This window comes from Suncus etruscus, chromosome 15, assembly GCF_024139225.1.
Source record: "Suncus etruscus isolate mSunEtr1 chromosome 15, mSunEtr1.pri.cur, whole genome shotgun sequence".
NCBI classification, from domain to species: Eukaryota; Metazoa; Chordata; class Mammalia; order Eulipotyphla; family Soricidae; genus Suncus; species Suncus etruscus.
Window position 1 is genome coordinate 34,610,137 of NC_064862.1, and position 23,361 is coordinate 34,633,497.

General features: G+C 44.7%; 1 protein-coding gene and 1 non-coding gene across 2 annotated transcripts in view; one reads left to right on the forward strand and one right to left on the reverse strand.

Moving 5' to 3' along the window:
• Window positions 1-2,035: 2,035 nt before the first annotated feature.
• Window positions 2,036-23,361, forward strand: part of LIMK2 (LIM domain kinase 2) — a 103,454-nt gene continuing 82,128 nt past the window's right edge. Inside the window, exon 1 of the mRNA XM_049788983.1 lies at window positions 2,036-2,099. Within this exon, the coding sequence (XP_049644940.1) occupies window positions 2,063-2,099 (37 nt within the window). The 5' untranslated portion in view covers window positions 2,036-2,062. The remainder of the gene's footprint in view (window positions 2,100-23,361) is intronic.
• Window positions 16,056-16,162, reverse strand: LOC126031610 (U6 spliceosomal RNA). The gene has a single exon (XR_007503443.1). It is a non-coding gene; the product is annotated as a U6 spliceosomal RNA (small nuclear RNA).

Consider the following 23,361-nt stretch of genomic DNA (forward strand, 5'->3'; position numbering starts at 1 on the left):
ACCCAGGAGGTGCCAGAGCAATAGCACAGTAGTAGGGGTCTTTGCCTGGCACACAGCCAACACTGGACAGATCCTGGTTCGATTCCCGGCATCCCATATGGTTCCCCCAAGCCTGCCAGGAGCGATTTCTGAATGCAGAGCTAGGAGTATCCCCTGAGCATTGCTGGTGTGACCCAAACCCCCCCCCCAAAAAAGAAAATTAAGAATATTAAGAATATTTCCAGGAAATAGATGTCCGGCCCATCCACTACACCCTGTGCTTAGTCTTTCTACACACTCGGACATCCATCTGAAGCTACCTGCCACACCCAGAGGACAAAAATCTGAACTGTGTCTACACTGAACTGCACAGGACCGAAAGAAAGATAACTGTTGTAATCACCTTTGCTTACACAAGAGCTGGCACCAGAAGTAGTCGGTTTGAACTTTGTCCTTGATGGGGTGTCATGATCCATTTTCTTGAGCCCCATCCCAGTCTCTTCCTGTTCACTTTGGACACTTTCCCATGACCTAAATCTGATCTTAGGAAATGATAGTTGCCAAAGACCCAGTACACAGTACAAGAGAGTCGAATGGGAGGGACCTTGGGGACCAGCTGATGTGGGGAGGCCCTTCATCCCAGGAAGAACCCAGTCTATTCCCAAACCCAGGCTTGTCCTACTTGGGTTTCCACCATCCACCATTTTAGCCAGCTGGCCACTACCTGAAACCAATCGACTGATCTTAATCTTTTTTTTTTTTTTTTTGGTTTTTGGGCCACACCCGGTGGTGCTCAGGGGTTACTCCTGGCTGTCTGCTCAGAAATGGCTCCTGGCAGGCACGGGGGACCATATGGGACACCGGGATTCGAACCAACCACCTTTGGTCCTGGATCGGCTGCTTGCAAGGCAAACGCCGCTGTGCTATCTCTCCGGGCCCTGATCTTATTCCTTGAATGATTTTCTTTCCTCTTTCCAGAGTTCACAGGGCAAATCGCAGGTATGTTTTCCTTGGTCTACATGGCATGCTTTGAATTTTGGAATACCATAATACATCATCCATTTTCAAAGGAGGGAAATTTCATCTAAATAAATATTTGTATTTTTGTCTTGTCTTGAAAGATGGATTGTGGTTTCTCTTGACCTGGGCCCTGGAATGCTGATGACAGCACATCTCTCATGTTTGACCTAAAGATTAACCACTATCAGATAACTCATACTGTGCAGAGAAGCAGTAGAATTTCTGAGTTAGAGGTTTTTAAGGAAAGCTACCCCTCCATCTCCATTCCCTAAAATGTACTGATGGGGTAAACCTGACTTCTCCATACTGATTTTCTTGATTCCACTCTATGAAACAGCTTAGAACTAGACTGCTAGCACAGTGCTGAAAGTATTTGCCTTGCCTGCAACAAACCGTGGTTCATGGGCCCCTGAGCACCTCCAATGTGGCCCTTCCAGGCTCTGCCACACTCAAAAAAAAACGTTTCTACTGAGAGTCGGGAAACTTGGGTGCTGGAGAACCTAGCCCAGGTCAGTTTCGAAGATGCTAAAGCCAATGCAGGTACTCAAACTCGTTTTCTCGAAGTTTTGTCTTTCCCCATCTGTGGAATGGGCCTTTGGGGGTGAGGGTTGAAATGTCACCTCCAGCAGGCGATGCCTCCTCTCGAGAGCCCGGCAGGGGGCGCTCGGGCCGCCAAGGAGCCCCACCAAGGGGCGGGGCTGAGCGCTAAGAGGCGTGACCTATTCCGGTCGGAGGAGGGGCTGGGCGCCAAAGGGCATGGCCTAACCGGTCGGGGCGGGGCTGAGCGCTAAAAGGCGTGGTCTAATCCAATTGGGGCGGGGTTTAGCGCTAAGAGGCGTGGCCTGTTCCGGTCTGGGTACTGAGAGGCGTGGCCTACTCCGAGCGGGGAGGGTCTAGACTCCAAGGGGCGTGGCCTTTCCTCGAGGCGGGTCCCCGGTGGGCGGGTCCTGGGCCAGGTGCGGTTTGGCTCCCTCGGGGGCGCCGTAGGCGGAGCGAGCTCCTGTGGCGCCGGAGGCGACGGGACGTCGGAGCGGAGCGGAGAAGTTCCGCGCGCCCGGGGCCAATGTCCGCGCCCGCCGGGACCATGGCGGCCGAGGCGGGTAAGGCCGGGCCGCGCCGTCCCATCGCGCCCCGTCCCGCCGTTGTCTCGGAAGCCGGGCCCGGGCTCCCTGCGGGACGGAGGCCGCGGGGCTGCCCCGAGGGAGGCGGTGCCGGGCGGGGCGGGCTCTGCGGGAACCGGGGCCGCGCGGAGCCGGGCGGGCGCGTGGGGCGCGGGCTGCTCCTGGGCGCCCTGGGACGGCGGCGGCTGCGTTCGCCCCTAGGCGGGGTGCGGGGCGGCGTGGCCCCGCCGCGGCTCCTCGCGGTGGCCTTTCGGGGTTCCGGCGCCGTCCCGCCGCTGCCCCCGCTTCCTGGCTTTCATCGCGGACGGACGGCCGCTTCCTCCCTCCGGAATGCCGGGCTCGGCCGCCCGGGCTCACTTCCTCGCCTGGGACCCGGCCTTGGGGGGGCCGAGGCTGTTGGGGACGCTCCCTTTCCTCTCTCTCTCTTTCTTTTTCTTTCTTTCTTTCTCTTTTTCTTTCTTTCCTCTTTCTTTCTCCTTCCTTCCTTTCTCTTCTTTCTTTCCTTTCCTTCCTTTTTCTCTTCTTCCTTTTTCTTTCTTTTTTCCTCTTCTTTCTTTCCTCTTTCTTTCTCTTTCCTCTTCCTTTTTCTTTCTTTCTCTTTCCTTTCCTTCCTTTCTTTCTTTTTTCCTTCTTTCTTTTTCTTTCTTTCTCTTTCCTTCCTTCCTTCCTTTCTCTTCTTTTCTCTTTCTTTCGTTCTTTTTCTTCCTTTTCTTCTTTCTCTTTCTCTCTTTTCCTTTCTTTCTTCCTTTTCTTTTCTTCTTTTTCTTTCTCTTTCTCTTTGCAGAGTTCTCCAGAGGTCCAAAGATTCTCAGTGCCTTCCTTCTAAGTTCTGTGTCATGGAGAGGTCCTGACCCTTAGATTCTCAGAAACTTGTGAAAGCTCTCAAGACTGCAATGATAGGCATCCGATTTGGCTCTGAGTGAACCAAAATGCTGTCGAGAGACTTTAAAACCGTTTCCTTAAGTGTTGCATTAAATAATTAACGATGGTGCTGGATGGAGGTGGAGGATGGATAGAGGGATTTTTTCTCTGCCATCCCAGGCCACGTGGCTCCGCTATCCCCATTCAGCTGGCGGGTCCCAGGTTTCGGTGAACGGCATCACTTATCCAGAGACAGGCTTCAGGAAGCATCAACTTTATTCATACCCTATTCACCACATGTGTGGCCTCAATCATAACCTTTTAAGCACAGCCATTCTTAGCTAGCCCTGCATCTTAATTCCTTTCAGCCATCTTCCATTTGACCTCCATGCAGGTCAAAGACCAAAAGGCAGAAAGGCCTAATCCCCTGGGTCAAAGGCCTTATCTACCTTTTCCAAGACCCCTCCCAGGAATGGGCGGGGTCTTGCAGGTAAGGTCAAGTTACCTAGGAAGAAAGGAGAGATGAGGCTTCACTTAAGAATGTTTTTCAGGGGCCGGGAAGGTGGCGCTAGAGGTAAGGTGTCTGCCTTACAAGCGTTAGCGTAGGACGGACCGCTGTTCGGTCCCCCGGCGTCCCACATGGTCTCCCCAAGCCAGGGGCGATTTCTGAGCTCATAGCCAGGAGTAACCCCTGAGAGTCAAACGGGTGTGGCCCAAAAACCCAAAAAAAAAAAAAAAAGAATGTTTTTCAGGGCCCAGAGCAATAGTACAGCGGTAAGGCGGGTAAGCTGGGTGTAAAGCACTTGCTTGCCTTGCACATGGCCAGCCCAGGTTTCATCTCCAATAGCGTATGGTCTCCCAAACACCACCACGATTTCCTGAAAGCAGAGCCAGGAGTATCCCGTGAGCATCGCCCACTGTGACCAAAAACAAAACAAAAATTAATTAAAAAGAATGAAGGGAGGTGGAGAATAGTTTTGATTGGAGGCCTAATACAGCAGGTAGAGTATTTGTTTTGCATACACAACTGACCCAGGTTTGACTCCCAGCACTATATAGGGTCCCCAGTACCCCACATATTCTGATCCCTAAGTGCAGAGCCAGGAGTAACTCCTGAGCACTCCTGAGCACTGCTGGGTATGGCCCAGGAAACAAAAAAAAATTTTTTTTTGATCGGCCAGAGTGAGTACAGAGTTTAGGGCATTTGCCTTGCATACCAGTGATTTTGGTTCACCAGGACCACATCAGATACCCAAGCACAGAGTTAAGAGTAGCAATCCGGGGGGCCGGAGAAATAGCATGGAGGTAAGGCGTTTGCCTTTCATGCAGGAGGTCATTGGTTCGAATCCCGGCGCCCCATATGGTCCCCCGTGCCTGCCAGGAGCAATTTCTGAGCCTGGAGCCAGGAATAACCCCTGAGCACTGCCGGGTGTGACCCAAAAACCAAAAAAAAAAAAAAAAAAAAAAAAAAAAAGAGTAGCAATCCTAAGCACCGTTGTGTGCAACCTAAGCTTTCCCAACCCCCATAACATTTGTTGAGTTATAAGAATACCTTGAGGGCTGGGGTACGTAAATTCTTTTTTTTGGGGGGGGGTACATAAATTCTAATGCAAAATTCTCAGTTTGATCCTCAGCGTTCTCTAGTTCCCCAAACACCATCCAGACAGCCTCCAAGCACCATCAAGTAAAAACACTTTCTTATATGTGTAAAGCCTTGAATTCAATCCTTCACACCATATCTGCAATTAAGTATTTGTTGGACCCTTTTCTGCCATGCACTTAGCCAAATCCTCAGAGGTACAGTGATAAACCAACCACGCAGACCCAGTCCTGTCTTCGTGGTGCTTATAGTCCTAGGCATAAACAAATAAAGGTATTGATTGATAAAAAGTAATAGTAATTAAGATAGTATTCTAAGGGTACATCAGGGGTTAGGAAAGTGGCTAGGGAACACTTACTTATTTAAAACACTTGTTTGGGAGCTGGAGTGATACCACAGTGGTAGGGCATTTTTCCTTGTATGCAGCCAACCTGAGACAGACGTAGGTTCGATCCCTGGATACCATATGGTCCCCTGAGCTACCAGTAGCAATTTCTGAGCACAGAGCCACAGGTAACCTCTGAGGACTACTGGGTATGGCCCAAAACCAAAAAAAAAAGTAAATTTGGAAGCTAGAGGAAAGGTAAATCAAGTGCATATATATTACACCTTGAGTTTGAGTTTGATCCTGAGCACCACATGGCCTTCTAGCACTGCTGGGTGTGGCATTTCAAGCTCTGTTGGATATGACCCCAGTGGCCCCTGAGCAACAAAGCACAGCGGGGTGTTGCCCCTATAAAAAAAAAAAAAAAAAAAAAAGGCTGTCCCTGAGGATAAGTAAAAGTCCTGCATGAAATCAAAGAACATACCAGGCAAAGAAACCTCAAAAGAGGGCCCCTGAGGTAAGAGGACACTTGGTGCTTTTGAGAAAAGATCACTATAGCTTTGTGGAGAGGGGTTGCAAGGAAATGCTCAGAAATGGCTTTTCAATGTTTCATATCCAAACAACTACCAGTGGTCAAAATTCATATTTTCCAATTTCAAATTCAGTGCTTCATTCTCATATCACAAACATCAGAACGAGGTTACATGATTCAGAGAAGGAAGAGAGACTAAAACTTTTACTTGTTCTGTCCAAACTGTGTTCCAACACAACTCAGATTCCTGTGTAATAGGAGAATCAACAACAAAGAAATCAAATATTTACTGAGTGCCTGTAATGTCTGAGATACTGGGCTGGGCCAGGTTTTACTGTTCTATGTTTTAACAGAAGAGATTTGAGATAATATAACTCTCATTTTATATATGAAAGAGCAAGGTTCCAGGAAGGAAAATGGATTTGTCAGTACTATTCAGCCAATGATGAAGTCAGGACTACACTAGGAGGTTTTGATGTTTTGTATAAATACACAATTATTTTTAGTTTGGGTCTGCTTTTGGTGCTGGGGAACTTTTGAATCTCTTCTTGGGTGTTATGCTCAGAAGTTGCTCCAGGCAGAAAGCAGAGAATTCTAGTGTGCTGCTGTCCTTTAAGAGCAACCTGGGACTCCTGCATACAGAATGTACTTAGCCAGTTTAGCTATCTCTCTAGCTATCTTCAGTGTTTTTTTCCAGTATTCTAGGCTGCTTGAAAATGGTAAACCTTTAATTGTACCTTTAAGAAATTAATTGCCTGTTACGAAAAATACATAAATTAAGACAATCTGCTCCTCAAATATAAAGTTTTTAATGCGTGCACTTCTAGGCTCTGAAGAATACAGCAAAAACCAAAATAGACCTTTTCCCTTCTCTTATGGAGTATATGTTCCTATGGGTAGAGATAATAGTAAATTTATGACTTATTATATGTTAGGGATAAGTGCTCTGAAGAAAAAGTAGGGTATTGGCAGTAAAAAAACATTAATTAGAGTTAGTGAAAACTGGTTAGTTACATCTGAGCAGATGAATGAAGCAAGGGAGCAAATTGGGGAGGGAAGACTACAAAGAAAATAGAAGAGAAAGCAAAAATCTTTAGCCAGGAATGTGCTTTCCATGTTTGAAGCAAGGTTGACCAGGATGGCTACTAGATTTTGTCAAGGAAAGCATTTTGTTTTGTTTCTGGGGCCATACCTGGGAGTGCTCAGGGCTTACTCTGGCTCTGAGCTCACCTATTACTCCTGACAGGACTTGTGGGGGACCACAAGGGGTGCTGGGAATTGAACTCAGGTCGACTGTTCAAGGCAGATGTCCTATTCACTGTATAGAACTTCTTGAAGAAAGTAAGATTTGCGAAATCTTGTACATGTCTTAGAAAAGTAAGGGGGTATAGCACAGTGGATAAGGCCTTTGCCTTGCATGCAACTGACCCAGGTTTGATATCTGGTATCCCATATAGTCCCCCAAGCCCACCAGGAATGACCCCTGAGTGCAGAGCCAGTAGTAACCTCTAAGTACTGCCTGGTATGTCCCCAAAAACAAACAATAAAAAGAAATGTATGGGATGGAGGGATAGCACAGAGGGTAGGGTGTTTGCTTTGTATGCAGCCAACTAGGGTTTGATCTTTGGCATCCTATATGGTCTCAAGCCTTCCAGGAGTGATTTCTGAGCACAGAGCCAGGAGTAGCCCCTGAGCACCACCAGTTGTGGCTTTAAAAATAATAATAATAATAATAATAATAATACATTTAAAAAAAAGAAAAGTCAGAGACTGAGGTGAAAGGTTGAAGGGAGGATGATATAATAGAGAAGAAACTAGGAATTGGATGCAAAAGGTGGGAAAATTCAGGGTCTTTACGAGGTATATGAATTGAGATGTTTGGTAAAAAGAAGGATAATGAGGTAGAGGAGTCATAGAAGTAAGATAAGGCTGAGAGGATGATTAAAATAAAACAGGGCTTAGTGATAGGTTTATGGAGTAATTTTGGGGGTCACACCCAGCAACACTTAGGGGTTACTCCTGGCTGGCTTGGGGGAACATATGGAATTCCAAGGGTTGAATTTGGGTCGACCGCATGCAAGGCAAACACCCTAGCAAACACCCTACACTGAGCTACCACTCCTGCCCCATATGGAAATTTTTAAACTGCAGTAGAGAACATCAGTTTTAGAGCAAGAGTGTTTAATCTTTTTACTGCCAAGGACCATTTTGGTATTTATAGTTTCAGCCATACAGTACAGATGGACCAGTTGACAAGAAACACTTGAATGTCCTCTCATGCACCACAGGACATTGTGCAGACCTTATACTGCCCATGGACTGGGCATTCCCACCCCTGATATAGAGAGGAAAAGTCACATATGGACATTTTGCATGGACAGGATGGTTTGGACAAATATGATTTGAGGCTTCAATCTGGAGGGTGGTACAGTGAGCCTTGAGCTGAGGTGTTAATAATAGACTGAAGAAGGTAGTACCAACCAGTAGGAAATGCCTTATGGCAGAGACAGAGCAGGGTGACTAGGATAGCTCTGGATATGTGATGGAAGGGATCAAGATAGGGTCCAAGGGCCTGGAGAGATAGCACAGCGGCGTTTGCCTTGCAAGCAGCCGATCCAGGACCAAAGGTGGTTGGTTTGAATCCTGGTGTCCCATATGGTCCCCCGTGCCTGCCAGGAGCTATTTCTGAGCAGACAGCCAGGAGTAACCCCTGAGCACCGCCGGGTGTGGCCCAAAAAAAAAAAAAAAAAAGATAGGGTCCAAGAGGATCTATGGTTTCAGAGCTGAATAGCCCATCAAGTTCGAAGGCACCTCAAATTTTTTTTGTTTGTTTTTGTCTTGGGGCCACACCCAGCAGTGCTCAGGGTATTACTCCAGGCTCTGCACTCAGAAATCACTTCTAGCTCAGGGGACCAAATAGCATGCCAGGGATTAAACCCAGGTTGGCCATGTGCAAGGCAAACACCCTACCCACTGTGCTATTGTTCCAGACCCTCAGACTTTTTATTTCTTGTAGATTTTCTGCATTTGATTCCTAGCCCACTGTCTCTAATGTGTGTAACTTGGCTGGGGATAAGACATATGAACACATTTAGACACATTCAGGAAGATATATTTAGACACATTCAGGAAGATCTTCTATCTATTTGGTATTTCAGGGGGAAAACCTGCAGTCCTTACAGTTGTATCTCACTTTCATCTTTCTTTATACAGGAGCAAGAATTCGGCTCTTATTCTTTTTGTTTGTTTGTTTGTTTTTGTTTTGCTTTTGGGTCACACCTGGCATCGTTCAGGGGTTACTCCTGGCTCTACGCTCAGAAATCGCCAGAGAGATAGCATGGAGGTAAGGCATTTGCTTTGCATGCAGAAGGACGATGGTTCAAATTCCGGCATCCCATAGGGTCCCCCGAGCCTGCCAGGAGCGATTTCTGAGCGTAGAGCCAGGAGTAACCCCTGAGTACGGCCCGGTGTGACCCAAAAACTTAAAAAAAAAAAAAAAATTCGCTCCTGGCAGGCTTGGGGGACCAAATGGGATGCCAGGATTCGAACCACCGTCCTTCTGCATGCAAGACAAACACCCCACTGCCATGCTATTTCTCCAGCCTAGGCTTTCATTTTTACTTACTTCATAAGTAGCTAAAATATGAGCTGTTGACTGGTTTTATTAATGTATCCCTCAAGTTTCTACATTGAGATTCTGATTTGTCATATCTTCCTACTTGTAATTTGTTTTCTCAGAAAAGAGTCTAAAGTGTAGTTAAGGGCATGAGGGATAACATAGTGGTAGGGCGTTTGCCTTGCATGTGGCCAACCAGGACAGACCTAGGTTCAATCCCCACCGTCCCATATTGTCCCCAGAGCCTGTCAAAAGTGATTTCTGAGCCTGGAGTAATCCCTGAGTGCTACCAGGTGTGGCCCAAAAACTAAATAAATAAATACATAAATAAATATAAATAAAGTGTAGTTAATTAGGAGCTGGAGAAATAGTGTACCGAGTAAGGTACTTGCATTGCACTCTCCTAACCCAGATTTGTTCCCCAGCACCCCACATGGTGCCCCAACTGAATGAAGAGCCAGGAATAAGTCCTGAGTACAGCAGGGTCTGCACCTCCCACCCTACCCCCCCCCCCAAAAGAAAAGAACAGCAAAAATGTTGTAGTTAATTAAACACATAGACTGTAATTTACCAGACCACTGGTCTAATCTCAAGCCTAACAGTTGTTAGCTAAACATTTGTTTCCTTTTTAGTAAAATGGAAATAATAATGGTCCTTCATTACTAGTACTTATTTATCTATGGGCTCTTTATATTAAACAAGTTTATGCTTATGTAGTGTAGTGCTTAGGGCACTCACTACCTGGCACAAGTGGAGTCTCAAGTAGTTGGGATTTTCTCCATCATTGACTCTGAGTAAAGGAGATCTATTAAGGACTGTCACAAACATAGTTTGTGACATAGTTGTGACATAGTTCTCTGATAAGAGATTTTTTTATTTTGTTTTGTTGGGAGGGGGCTTGGGACCACACCCAGCGGTGCTCAGGGGCTACTCCTGGCTCTGTACTCAGAAATTGCTCCTGGCAGGCTTGGGGGACCATATGGAATGCTGAGGATTGAACCCAAGTCAGTCCCAGGTGGTCTGCATGCAAGGCAAACGCCCTACCACTGCTATCATTCTGGCCCCATAAAGAGATTTTGAGTGCCCTCATGTCACAGGAAACATCTATCTCATTTACTTCTCTACCAAGTTTATTTGGGGGGGTGGTTTTTGGGTCACACCCTGCGATGCTCACGGGCTACTCCTGACTCTGAGCTTAGAAATCACTCCTGGCTCAGGAAACCATATGGGATGTCGGGAATTGAACCCAGGTCCGTCCTGGGTTGGCTTCTTGCAAGACAGACACCCTACCACTGTGCTCTACCAAGTATTTTTAGTGTACCAAGCTTGCTTGTCCTGCTTCTGTACCTGATTTGTACCTCTGTTCATATTCATGTGACTTATTTCTGTTCATGTCCTTATCCCTCACTCACTAAAGGAGCACAATAGTTGTTGACCTCATCTATGTCCTATACATGAACACATAGATAACTTCCACTAAACTCGTTTTTAAAACATTGACTTGAGTCAGAGCAATAGTACAGCAGGTTAAGACACTTTCCTTGCACATGACTGACCCAGGTTAGATCCCTGGCACCTCATATGACCTCCTGAGCCCCACCAGAAGTGATTCCTGAGCACAGATCCAGGAGAAAGCCCTGAGCACTACAGAAGGATGTGGCCCAAACCCTAAATAAATAAATATATCCACTTAAATTTTTTAAAAAGGGACCAAAGCAATAGCACAGCAGCATTTGCCTTTCATGCAGCTAACAAGGTCGGACCTGGGTTCTATACCGGCATTCCATATGGTCCCCGAGCCAGGAGCGATTTCTGAGTGCATAGCCAGGAATAACCCCTGAGCGTCACCGGGTATGGGCCAAAAACAAATTAAAAAACATTTTTTTTAAAGATGAAAAGATATGTTATTTCAAATTAATCCATTGTTTATCTAAGTTTTGATTATTTCATTTGCTTTTGTGTTACAACAAACAATATGAAGTAAATGTGTGCCTGCAAGGGGGCATGTTAGGGTGGTGAGTGGGAAATTGGGGACTGGTGAAGGGAAGGCCACACTGGTGGGGTTGATGTTTGAACATTAAATTCTTGAAACAGTTCAACTGTATTATGAACAACTTGGTAAATCATGTTGTTAAAAGAAAAAATGTTTGTTTGTTTGTTTGTTTGTTTTGGTCACACCCAGCAGCGCTCCGGGGTCACTCCTGGCTGTACACACAGAAATCTCTCCTGGCAGGCTTGGGGGAACCATCTGGGATGCCGGGATTCGAACCACCATCCTTCTGCATCTAAGGCAAACGCCCTACCTCCATGCCATCTCTCTGGCCCCAAAAGAAAAAAAATTTTATCTTAAAGAAGTTAGGGGGGGAAAGGGACATGGCTGGAAGGGATGAAGACTCTGACATCATGCTAGGATTGGACCTATGGCTTATAGATGTAAAGCAAGTGCTTAAACTTTTTAAAACATCTTCCTAGCTCTCACTTCAGAATTTAATGGTTCTGGTATTATCAACCTTTACCCCTGATACAACTTTTTAGATACACAGGAAGGAAAGCAAAAAAGCTCCTCACAATTCTGTTGTCATCTAAGTGCCGGAGTACTGCTGGAAGTTTTTTTCACATATATTACATTATTTTTCTTAATCCTCTTGGTAATCCTATGAGGTAGTTGATATATATATCTATATATATATAGATATAGATATATATAGATATATATATATATAGTTTATTTGTTTGTTTTTTGGGCCACACTCGGTGGTGCTCAGTGGTTACTCCTGGCTGTCTGCTTAGAAATAGCTCCTGGCAGGTATGGGGGACCATATGGGACACCGGGATTCAAACCAATCACCTTTGGTCCTGGATCGCTGCTTGCAAGGCAAACAAACACTGCTCACTGCTGTACTATCTCTCCGGGCCCGAGGTAGTTGATATTATCCTCATTTTCAAAATTAAGAGACAAGGTTAGAGAAGCTAAGTAATGTACCCAAGGACAGAGACAGATTTCAAACCCAGATTTGGTTTGTCTGCCTGTTTTTTTCCCTAATTTTTTCACTGTTTTTTCCCTAATGGATTATAAAGGGTACAGTACAGGGGCTGGAGAGATAGCACAGTTGTAGGGTGTTTTCCTTTCATATGGCCAACCCAGGAGGGACCTGGTTTGATTCCTGGCATCCTATATGGTCCCCCAGCCTGCTAGGGGTGATTTCTGAGTGCAGAGCCAGGAGTGACCCCTGAGCACTGCTGGGTGTGGCCCAAAAACTAATCAATAAAAGTTTTTTTGGGAAAAAAAGGGTACAGTAGAACAGCAAGAATGATTTTGAGATGCTTATAATTTGTGGCCTGATCTGAAGAATGAGTGACCCTGGTTTGGTATCACAGATTTATTTTTATAGCTGGAAGGAAACATTTGTGGGCACTGAGTGGGGCTGGAGTGATAGCACAGCATTAGGGCATTTGCCTTGCATGTGACTGACCCAGGTCAGACCCAGGTTCGATCCTCAGCATCCCATATGGTCCCCCCAAGCCTGCCAGGAGTGATTTCTGAGCGCAGAGCCAGGAGTAACCCCTGAGCACTGCTGGGATGGCCCAAACAAAACAAAAAACCAAGGGCACTGAGTGATTTTATTTTTCTCTCAAAAGATGATTATAAGCCAAATAATTTCGGAAACTTCTGATGTAGAGGAATGTTAATCATTATGTTAGTCTTGTTGGTAGTACTTTATTAAAATATAATCTTTTCTCTCTTGGCTGTTCCCCATCAGTTGCTGCCCTACCCCTCTGCTTCTTGCTTTATCCTGGAACAAGTGAGATTTATACACCTGACCTGCCAGTTCCTGAGGGACACAGAAGTTACCATACTCATTGCTTTGTGCTGCAGTGAATTGACTGGGTTTTGTTCCTGGTTCTCATTGTCTGATGGAACATGAGAAACATTAGTTTTTTTTCTCAAATGAAAGGATGGGATTTGTGCATGTTGATTCAGGCTAGGCTCTATGATCTCATGAGCTCTCAGTCCTTAAGGATTTCTCACCACTTTGAAGTCTGAAAAAGAAAATGGTTTACAAGGGCCGGAGAGATAGCATGAAGGTAAGGCGTTTGCCTTTCATGCAGAAGGTCATCGGTTCGAATCCCGGCATCCCATCATCCCATATGGTCCCCCGTGCTTGTCAGGAGCAATTTCTGAGCATGGAGCCAGGAGTAAGCCCTGAGCACTGCCGGGTGAGACCCAAAAACCAAAAAAAAAAAAAAAAAAGGTTTACGGAAAAGCAGGAATATAATATATTCTTAGACAAATATTAAGGTGAATGTTAGTTCCTTGCGGGAAATGCACTTAGCTCTTAGTGGGGTACCAGACTGAGTCCTTGCACTGAATAATTGTAGTGTTAAGCAAGTTTTAACTTGTTTGAGACTGCATATTGTAATGAAAATCCAGCTGATCTGGCTCAGAACTTAAGATTAAACTCCTGAGCCAGCTTTTACCAACTTCTAATAGTTAAAAATTAGAAGAAATATGCTCCATGCTCATTTTTTCTTCCAGGAAAATGGAATGATTAGATTAGAATAAGAGAGAGGAAGACAAGAGAATAGAGAAGATATGTGCCAAACATTAAACACAGTGGAGTAAAATTTTTTGTGTTTTTGGGGCTGGAGAGATAGCACAGCGGTAGGGCATTTGCCTTGCATGCAGCCGACCTGGAAGGGACCTGGTATGATTCCCGGCCTCCTATATGATCCCCCAGCCTGCCAGGGGCAATTTCTGAGTGCAAAGACAGGAGTAACCCCTGAGGACAGCTGGATATGGCCCAAAAACCAATCAATAAATGAAAATTTTTAAAAAACAATTTGTGTGTGTGTGTTTTTGTTTCGATGATTTTGGACCACAACTGGTTGTGCTCAGGGCTTACTCTTGGCTCTGTGCTTAGGGATCACACTTGTAGGTCTCAGGGGACTGTATGGGGTTTGAGAAATCAAACCCAGGTTAGCCACATGCAAGATAAGTGCCTCGCCACAAATCACCAGGAGTAACTTTGAGCATCCATGATGTGATCCCCAAACCACCCAAAAATGGGGCTGAAGAAATAGTACAGTGTGTGGGGCTTTCAACTTGTACATAGCCCAACTAGATTCTATCCCAGCACCCCTAGATGGTTCCCCAGTGCCCTCCTGGATTGATCCCTAAGTGTAGAGCCAAGAGTAAGTCCTGGGCACAGCTTGGCATGCCCTGAAAAAAATGAGAAAAAGAAAACTTAACATAAAACTCACAAAATAACCTAGTAAATTAGTGATTTAATAAAGTGTAGGACTCAAGGATTGATATTATTTCCTTTTTATCTTTTTTTTTTTTTGGTTTTTGGTTTTTGGTTTTTGGGCCACACCCGGTGACGCTCAGGGGTTACTCCTGGCTATGCGCTCAGAAGTTGCTCCTGGCTTGGGGAACCATATGGGACGCCGGGGGATCGAACCGCGGTCCGTCCTAGGCTAGCGCAGGCAAGGCAGGCACCTTACCTCTAGCGCCACCGCCCAGCCCCTCCTTTTTATCTTTTAATTTTTGGGGTTTTGTTTTTGTTTTTGCTTTTTTTTTTTTAATTTTTTTAATTTTTTATTTTGAATTATGAGAACAAAAGATGCAAAGAAAGAGGACAAGGTAAAGTTACAGTGGAAGGACAATCACCCATAACATAATTCTCAGAAGAAGTCCCCTTGCTGATATCTTAACTTTGAACTTTCAGCCAAAGAACGTTAAGATAAAATAAAACAGAATCCATGTGCGATTATTTTGTCCCTCGAGTCCCCAGATTGTAGCACATTATAATATTTCTTTTTTTTTTTTTTTTTTTTTTGGTTTTTGGGCCACACCCGGCGGTGCTCAGGGTTACTCCTGGCTGTCTGCTCAGAAATAGCTCCTGGCAGGCACAGGGGACCATATGGGACACCGGGATTCGAACCAACCACCTTTGGTCCTGGATTGGCTGCTTGCAAGGCAAACGCCGCTGTGCTATCTCTCCGGGCCCATACATTATAATATTTCTTAACAGCACACAAGGCAATCTAAAGCCATCGAACTTACGTAACTCCTTTAACATTAGAGGCATAGTATTTTTTTACATTTCCATGTACATGAATATTAGCTTAAGTTAACCTCAAATTTTAAGTGGGTGCGTTTTAAGGATTAGAGTCAAAGGAGCACAGTAAAAACGGTGTTAGAGTGGCAATTGTTGTTTGCATAGGCCCACCAAAATATGAGAGGCATGGAAAGGAATAATATTGGCCTAAATACAAAGAGATCCTACCCCTGAAGTTTCCTAGCATAAGACCAGCTCTAGGCTTCAGGCAAGTTATCGTCCAATCAAAGACATTGTCCGTAGTGCCAACACACTTTTCACACAGTCTCTGTTGTTGGTATCATGTTTCTGTATTAAAGATTCTGGAATCTGCATGTCCTACATTGAAGTCATGATGTGGAGTGTCTTCTCGTTTCACCTCACCATGAAAGGGCAATGCAGGAAGCCCTTTCCTGTAAGCAGGTTGTTGTTGTTAAGTCTTCTCAGTGTTAAGGGAAGTCTCTTTTGAGCAGGACGATGTCTGAACAGTGGTAGGGTTTTTGCTTATTTTTGAGATATATGCAGTTGTACTCAGAGCTTACTCTTGGTTCTACATTAAGGGATTACTCCTGGTGGAGATCAGAGGTACAATTGTGGTGCTAGAGTTAGAACTAGAACTTCGGCTGTCATGTGCAAGGCAAATGTCCTATCTTCTGTACAATCACTACTACGTTTTTTTAAAACTATTCTAATGACGTTTACTCTTTTTTTTTTTTTTTAATTTTTTGGGTCACACCCGGTGCCGCTCAGGGGTTACTCCTGGCTCTACGCTCAGAACTCGCTCCTGAAGGCTTGGGGACCATATGGGATGCCAGGATTCGAACCACCATTCTTCTGCATGCAAGGCAAATGCCTTGCCTCCATGCTATCTCTCTGGCCCCCAGTTTACTCTATTTTTTTTTAAATATGGAATGTTTCACGAATTTGCATGTCATCCTTGCGCAGGAGCCATGCTAATCTTCTCTGTATTGTTCCAATTTTAGTATATGTGCTGCTGAAGCGAGCACAGTTTACTCTATTTTTAAATGTTTATTCTTACTCTTCATTCTTCATATATGTATATGTATACTAGCTTCATATGTAACTTACCATATTTTCCGGCGTATAAGACGACTATTGAAACAAAAAAAGTCAACTGAAAATCGGGGGTCGTCTTATACGCCGAGTATATCCCGAAAAATGTTTCAGTATGCCACTAAACCAGGGGTCTCAAACTATTTACCTGGGGGCCACAGGAGGCAAAGTCAGGGTGAGGCAGGGCCGCATAAGGATTTCGCTTACCTAATATTCACAATAAAAAATTGCATTAGTAAGAAAAAAAATCGCATTAAACATTTGCATACCCCAAACGGAACTGCTCGGGGTATGCGAATGTTTAATGCGATTTTTTTTTCTTTTTTTTTCTTTTTCTTTGGTTTTTTGGGCCACACCTGGTGACGCTCAGGGGTTACTCCTGGCTATGCGCTCAGAAGTCGCTCCTGGCTTGGGGGACCATATGGGACGCCAGGGGATTGAACCGCGGTCCATCCAAGGCTAGCGCAGGTAAGGCAGGCACCTTACCTCTAGCGCCACCGCCCGGCCCCGATTTATTTTTCTTACTAAGGTAAGCGAATAATCGCGAATACTGCGATATTTGAAGGCCGGCCGTGGGCCACAAAATGTTGTATGGAGGGCCGTGAGTTTGAGACCCCTGCTAAACAAAACAAAAAAAATCAGGCCGCAGAATTTCCAAATCTCTTTCTTGGGTGCTCCCATACAGTACTCAGGAGATCTGGGAGCCACTTCTGGCAAAACCCAGCTAACCGTGTTGGTGGTTCAGTGCTAGGGTCCGAGGATGGGGTGTTGTTTGGTTCATGTAGTGGGGGAGATTGACTGACGCCACCAGGGAATTGCCAGAAAAGGTGCCTATGATAAAGGACCAATCACTGCACGGCTGCTCATACAGCCTCTCTAACTCAGCCAATCCAAGCAGGTTTTTTATGCATGCAAATTGGACAATGTTCTGGACCCGAATCTACACTGTCAAAAGCCTGCTCAGATTGGCCAGAGTCAGAGAGGAAGTCTATTACAGTATAACCTTTGAACCTTTGCTTGTTGTGATTGGCTCACTGTGATACATACAGTTGCAGCACAGGAACATTCTGTCTGATACAGCGAATACAGGCCTAAACCTATGTTTTAACTGCAAAATTAGGGGGTCGTCTTATACGCCGGAAAATATGGTACTTTGTACATGGCTGACCCAGGTTCAATCCCCAGTACACGATTCCTGTCAGGAGTGATCTTGAAGCACAGTTTATGTGCATGTATATACCCATATCTATCATATTTATACACATATACCTATTTGTATATATATAATTGGGGGGTCTTTTGGGTCTCACCTGGCAGTGCTTATGGCTTACTCCTGGCTCTGTGCTCACAATCACTCCTGGCAGGCCCAAGAGACTATATGTGGTGCTGGAATTGAACCAAGGTTAGCCACATGCAAGTTAAGTGACTCTAGTGATCATTGTTCTATTGCTTTGGCCTAAAAAATACTTCTTTTTTTGTTTGTTTTTGGGCCACACCTGCTGGTGTTCAGGGGTTACTCCTGGCTTTGTGCTCAGAAATCACTCCTGACAGGCTTGGGGAACCATATGGGATGCGGGGGGATCGAACTGCGGTCCTTCCTTGGCTAGCGCTTGCAAGGCGGACTCCTCCTTACCTCTAGCGCCACCTCACCGGCCCAGTATCCACTGTTTTTTTTTTTTTTTTTTTGGTTTTTGGGCCACACCCTGTGACGCTCAGGGGTTACTCCTGGCTATGCGCTCAGAAGTTGCTCCTGGCTTCTTGGGGGACCATATGGGATGCCGGGGGATCGAACCGTGGTCCGTCCTAGGCTAGCGCAGGCAAGGTAGGCACCTTACCTCCAGCGCCACTGCCTGGCCCCAGTATCCACTGTTCTTTTTTTTTGTTTTTGGGCCACACCCGGTAACGCTCAGGGGTTACTCCTGGCTATGTGCTCAGAAGTTGCTCCTGGCTTGGGGGACCATATGGGACACCGGGGGATCGAACCGCAGTCCGTCCAAGGCTAGCGCAGGCAAGGCAGGCACCTTACCTTTAGCGCCACCGCCCGGCCCAGTATCCACTGTTCTTAAGTCTACAGATATAAGTGGTAAACATCATGGAGGGAGAGAATGGACAACCTGATACAATGAGGCATTTCCATAGGAGAATAACTTTCTAGGTAGGGTTTCATCCTGGTATTCCATATGGTTCTCCTTAGGCCTGCCAGAATTTCTGAATACAGAGCCAGGAGTAACCCCTGAGCACTGCAAGATATGGCACAAATACAAAACAAAACAAAAGCATCATGAGTATAAGAAAAAAAATAGATAATGATTATTTGTCACATAATGATATGACTTTTTTATTTTGTGGTTTTTGGGTCACACCCGGCAGTGCTCAGGGGTTTTTCCTGGCTCTGTGCTCAGAAACTGCTCCTGGCAGGCACGGGGGACCATATGGGACGCCGGGATTCGAACCGATGACCTTCTGCATGAAAGGTAAACGCCTTACTTCCATGCCATCTCTCCGGTCCCAACTTTTAAGGTATGATAAGTACTCAGGGTTCTTTGGAGCCACCTTGCAGGGGGCCATTAGTTCTTTGAGTAAGGATTTATTAAGAAACCAGGATCTTGGTTTTTCTAGTTCTTAGGACTAGGAGGTGACAGTAACTAATTTGAATATGTGAGTTTTGGGTCCCTGCCTAAGACCTTTGCATGTGTCCTCCCTTCACTCTCTTCCAGTCTTTTATGTTAGTCATCCCTAATTTGTTTTGTTTTGTTTTGGGCCACCCCTGAGAGATATCTAGGGATTGATTACTCCTGGCTCTTAAACTTAGGAGTCATTCTTGGCCCCTCAAGGGACTATATAGGGTCCCAGGGATTGAACCAGAATCAGCAACATACAATTAAGTGCCCTACCAGTTGTACTATCACTCCAGCTGCAGTCATCCCTGATTTTACATGATCAGTATAAATTTTAAATTATTCATCTTTGGGGTGGGGGGTGGGGTCACACTTGGTGACACTCAGGAGTTATTCCTGGCTATGCACTCAGAAATCGCCCCTCTGGGATGCCAGAGGATCAAACCATCGTGGTCTGTCCTAGGTTAGCGAGTGCAAGGCAAATGTCTTACCACCTGTGCCACCGCTCCGGCCCCTAACTTATTCGTCTTCAATGAAAACCCCTTGACTGGGGGCCAGAGAGATAGCATAGAGGTAAAGCATTTGCCTTGCATGCAGGAGGATGGTGGTTCGAATCCCGGCATCCCATGTAGTCCCCCGTGCCTGCCAGGGGTGATTTCTGAGTGTAGAGCCAGGAGTAAGCCCTGAGCACTGCCAGGTGTGACCCAAAAATCAAAAAAAGAAAGAAAGAAAAGAAAAGAAAAGAAAAGAAAAGAAAGAAAGAAAGAAAGAAAGAAAGAAAGAAAGAAAGAAAGAAAGAAAGAAAGAAAGAAAGAAAGAAAGAAAGAAAGAAAACCACTTGACTGATTTTCAATCAGCTTGAAAATTACTTCCTTGAAAAAAGGAGGGAGGCATGTCTTTTCCCAACTTTAAATTGTACTATAAAGTAATAGTCATTAAAACAGCATGGTATTGGAATAAGACAGACCCTTGGATCAATGGAATATACTAGAGAATTCAGAGTATTCAGATATATGATCAATCTTTGATAAAGGGGCAAGAAATGCAAAATGGAGCAAGGAAAGCCTCTTCAACAAGTAGTGTTGGGGCAGCTGGCAGCCACATGCAAAAATGCAAACTCAGACCTAAAGGCATCTTCAAGGAGGAAATACCACTGTCCAAACAAGTGGAAGCAGAGATAAACAAATAAGATTGCATTAAACTGAGAAGTTTCTGCACTTGAAAGGAATCAGTGACTAGGATACAAAGTCCACCAAAGAAATGGGAGAAACTATTCACTACTTACAGAACTTAACAAGGGGGAAGAAAGGGGGGGGCAGAATTATAGCATAGCAGGTGGAACATTTGTCTTGCAACTGGGTTCTATCTCTGGCATCCATTTGGTCTCCTGAGCACTGCCAGGAGATGCCCAACACCCCCCACCCAAATCTAACCCCATCAAAAAATGGGGAGAAGAAATGAATAGGCATTTCCTCGAGGAAAAAATACAGATGGCCAAAAGGCACATGAAAAAATGCTCTACATCATCAACAAAACAACAATGAGATACCATCTCATGCCACAGAGACTGACACACATCACAAAGAACAAGAACAGCCAGTGCTGGTATGGATGTGAGGTCAAATGAACTGCTGGTGGGAATGCCAGATAGTCAAGCCTTTCTGGAAAACAATATGGATATTCCTCAAAAAAAATGGAAATTGAGCTCCCATATGATCCAGCAATACCACTCCTAGGGATATACCTTAGGACACAAAAAACAATACAGAAATGCCCTCTGCACTTCCACTCCTATGTTCATTGCAGTGCTATTTACAATGGCCAGAATTTGGAAACAACCCAGGTGCCTGACAACAGATGAGTGGCTAAAGAAACTGCTACATCTATATAATGGAATACTATTCAACTGTTAAGAAAAATGAAGTCATGAAATTTTCCTATACATGGATAGACATGAAGACTGTTATGCTGATTGTAATGAGTCAGAGAGAGATAGACACAGAATAGTCTGACTCATCTGTGGTATTTAAGAAAAATAAAAGATAGTATGGTGGGGCTGGAGAGATAGCATGGAGGTAAGGCGTTTGCCTTTCATGCACAAGGTCATCGGTTCGAATCCCAGCGTCCCATATGGTCCCCTGTGCCTGCCAGGAGCAATTTCTGAGCATGGAGCCAGGAATAACCCCTGAGCACTGTCGGGTGTGACCCAAAAAAAAAAACCACAAAAAAAAAAAAAAAGATAGTATGGTAATAATACCCCGAGATAATAGAGAAGAGGGATATATGAAGCTTTCCATAAAGAGTGGTGAATGCAGTTAGAGAAATAACTACACTGACAACTACCATTACAATGAGAGAGAGAGAGAGAGAGAGAGAGAGAGAGAGAGAGAGAGAGAGAGAGAGAGAGAGAGAGAGAGAGAGAGAGAGAATGCCTGTCTTGAAGACAGGTGGGGTGGGGAAGGAGAGAGATGGAGAACATTGGTAGCAGAAAAGTTACACTGGTGAAGGAAGGTATACATTCGATGACTGAATCCCAACTATGGACATTTTTGCAACCATGGTGCTTAAATTTTTTTTAATAATAATAAAAGAAAATTACTTTTTAAAGAAACATAGTATTTCTATTATATTTATAGCATCATTTTCATATCACCTAATTTTCCTAGTTTTGTTGTTTTTTTTGGTGGTGGTTGTTGGTTTTTGGGTCACATCTGGCAGTGTTCAGGGGTTATTCCTGGCTCTGTGCCCAGAAATCACTCCTGGCAGACTTGGGGGACCATATGGGATGTCGGGGATTGAATCTGGGTCTGTCCAAGGTCAGCAACATGCAAGGCAAATGCCCTACCACTGTGCAATCACTCTAGCCCCTCATTTTTCTAGTTTTGAACTTGATTATCTCCTTCAAATTCTTGTCCAATTATAATTAGAATAATTATGTTGTTAATATTTTCTGTTTAATCTTTGACTTACTGCTCTTTCACTAGCAAGTGTTAGAAACAATGGGCCAAGGGCTAGTATAGCAGTTAGGGTACATGCTAGGCATGCATACAAGCTGGTTTTCATCCCCAGCACAACATAGTCCCTAGAGCCTCTCTGGGTATAGCATTAGAAGCCCCCGAGTATTGCTGTTTCCAGCACTGCATCATTGAGCAGTACTGCACCCTTGAATCTTACTGCTGAACCACTAGTCTAGTTGGCCAGTATGTATTGCCAAAGTGGCCCCTGTCTTCTCTTAGAGCACCACTAGGGATACCACAGCCCTCTTAAAAAAAGTAAATGAAGCCTGCCAATTGAATTTAGCAATATTGGTCATTGTTGGCTTTGGTAAGACAGTTACAGGGAAATGGTGGGTGTGGAAGTCAGATTGCGGTAGATTTTGCTGTAAATAGGAAGTGAGGAAATGAGGGTAGTTGTGTGTAGACACCTGTGGCTGTTAAAGAGAGAATTAAAGATAGTAGCTCTGGGAGAAAGTGGCACTTCACAGTAGTTTTTCTGATTGGGAAAGACTTGAATTTAGTTATTTTGGGGTGAGGATCACAACGAGTGGAGCTTGGGAGGCTACTTACTAGCTTAAGTTCTTGGAGGTCACTCACAGCAATGCCAGTGATTGAAGCCACAAGTCTTCAGTTTGTGGAGTATATACACCATTCCTTTGAGCTATCTCTTGAACCCCTTGAACTTATTTGAATGGTGATTAGAAAAGTTAGTAGAAAAGAGAAATGGAGATACCTAAAAATACACATCTTCTTAAAAGTGAGATAGGATCATATTTGATTCTGGGTATTGTACCTGGGTTGGCTAGATTCAAAGCAAGCAATCTGTTTAACCTATTACCTACTGTATAGATAGTCCCTTTTCTCTTTAGATATTTAGGTATCACAGTAATCTAGCTAAGATTGTACACTAAAGGGAAAGAAGCCAATGACCTAAACTAGAGCAGTAATAAAGGATAAGGTAAAACTGAGAAGTCATAAAAAAAAAAATCTGAGAAGTCATTTGGAAGTACAACGAGGTGGATATGAGAGACTGGAAGTTGGGATTTTGGTTTTGTGCCTTAACAGACCAAGTTAAACATTGATGGCTTTGAAATTTTCAAAATGGGGGAAATTGGACAAAGTCTGGAAGGTCTGTTCAATTTTTGGAATGTGTGGCAACAGTAAATTATCTCAAATATTCTTGTATGGAAGGTCTTGATCCTTTCTGATTTTTGTTTTGTTTTGGGATCATACCCAGCAGCGCTCAGGGGTTATTCCTGGCTCTGCACTCAGAAATCTCCCCTGGCAGACTCGGGGGACCATATAGGATGCCAGGAATCGAACTGGGGTCTGTCCTATGTTGGCCACGTGTAAGGCAAACACCCTGCCGTTTTGCTATTTCTCCGGCCCTCAGAATTTTGAAAAGTTAGAAGTCATGCAGAACCAAAAATGTTGAGATGTTGAGTAAGTGGGTGGTCAGACTAATGCTTTTGGTTAAAAAGTAAAAATAAGTGATTGGAGTGATATTACAGTGAGCGG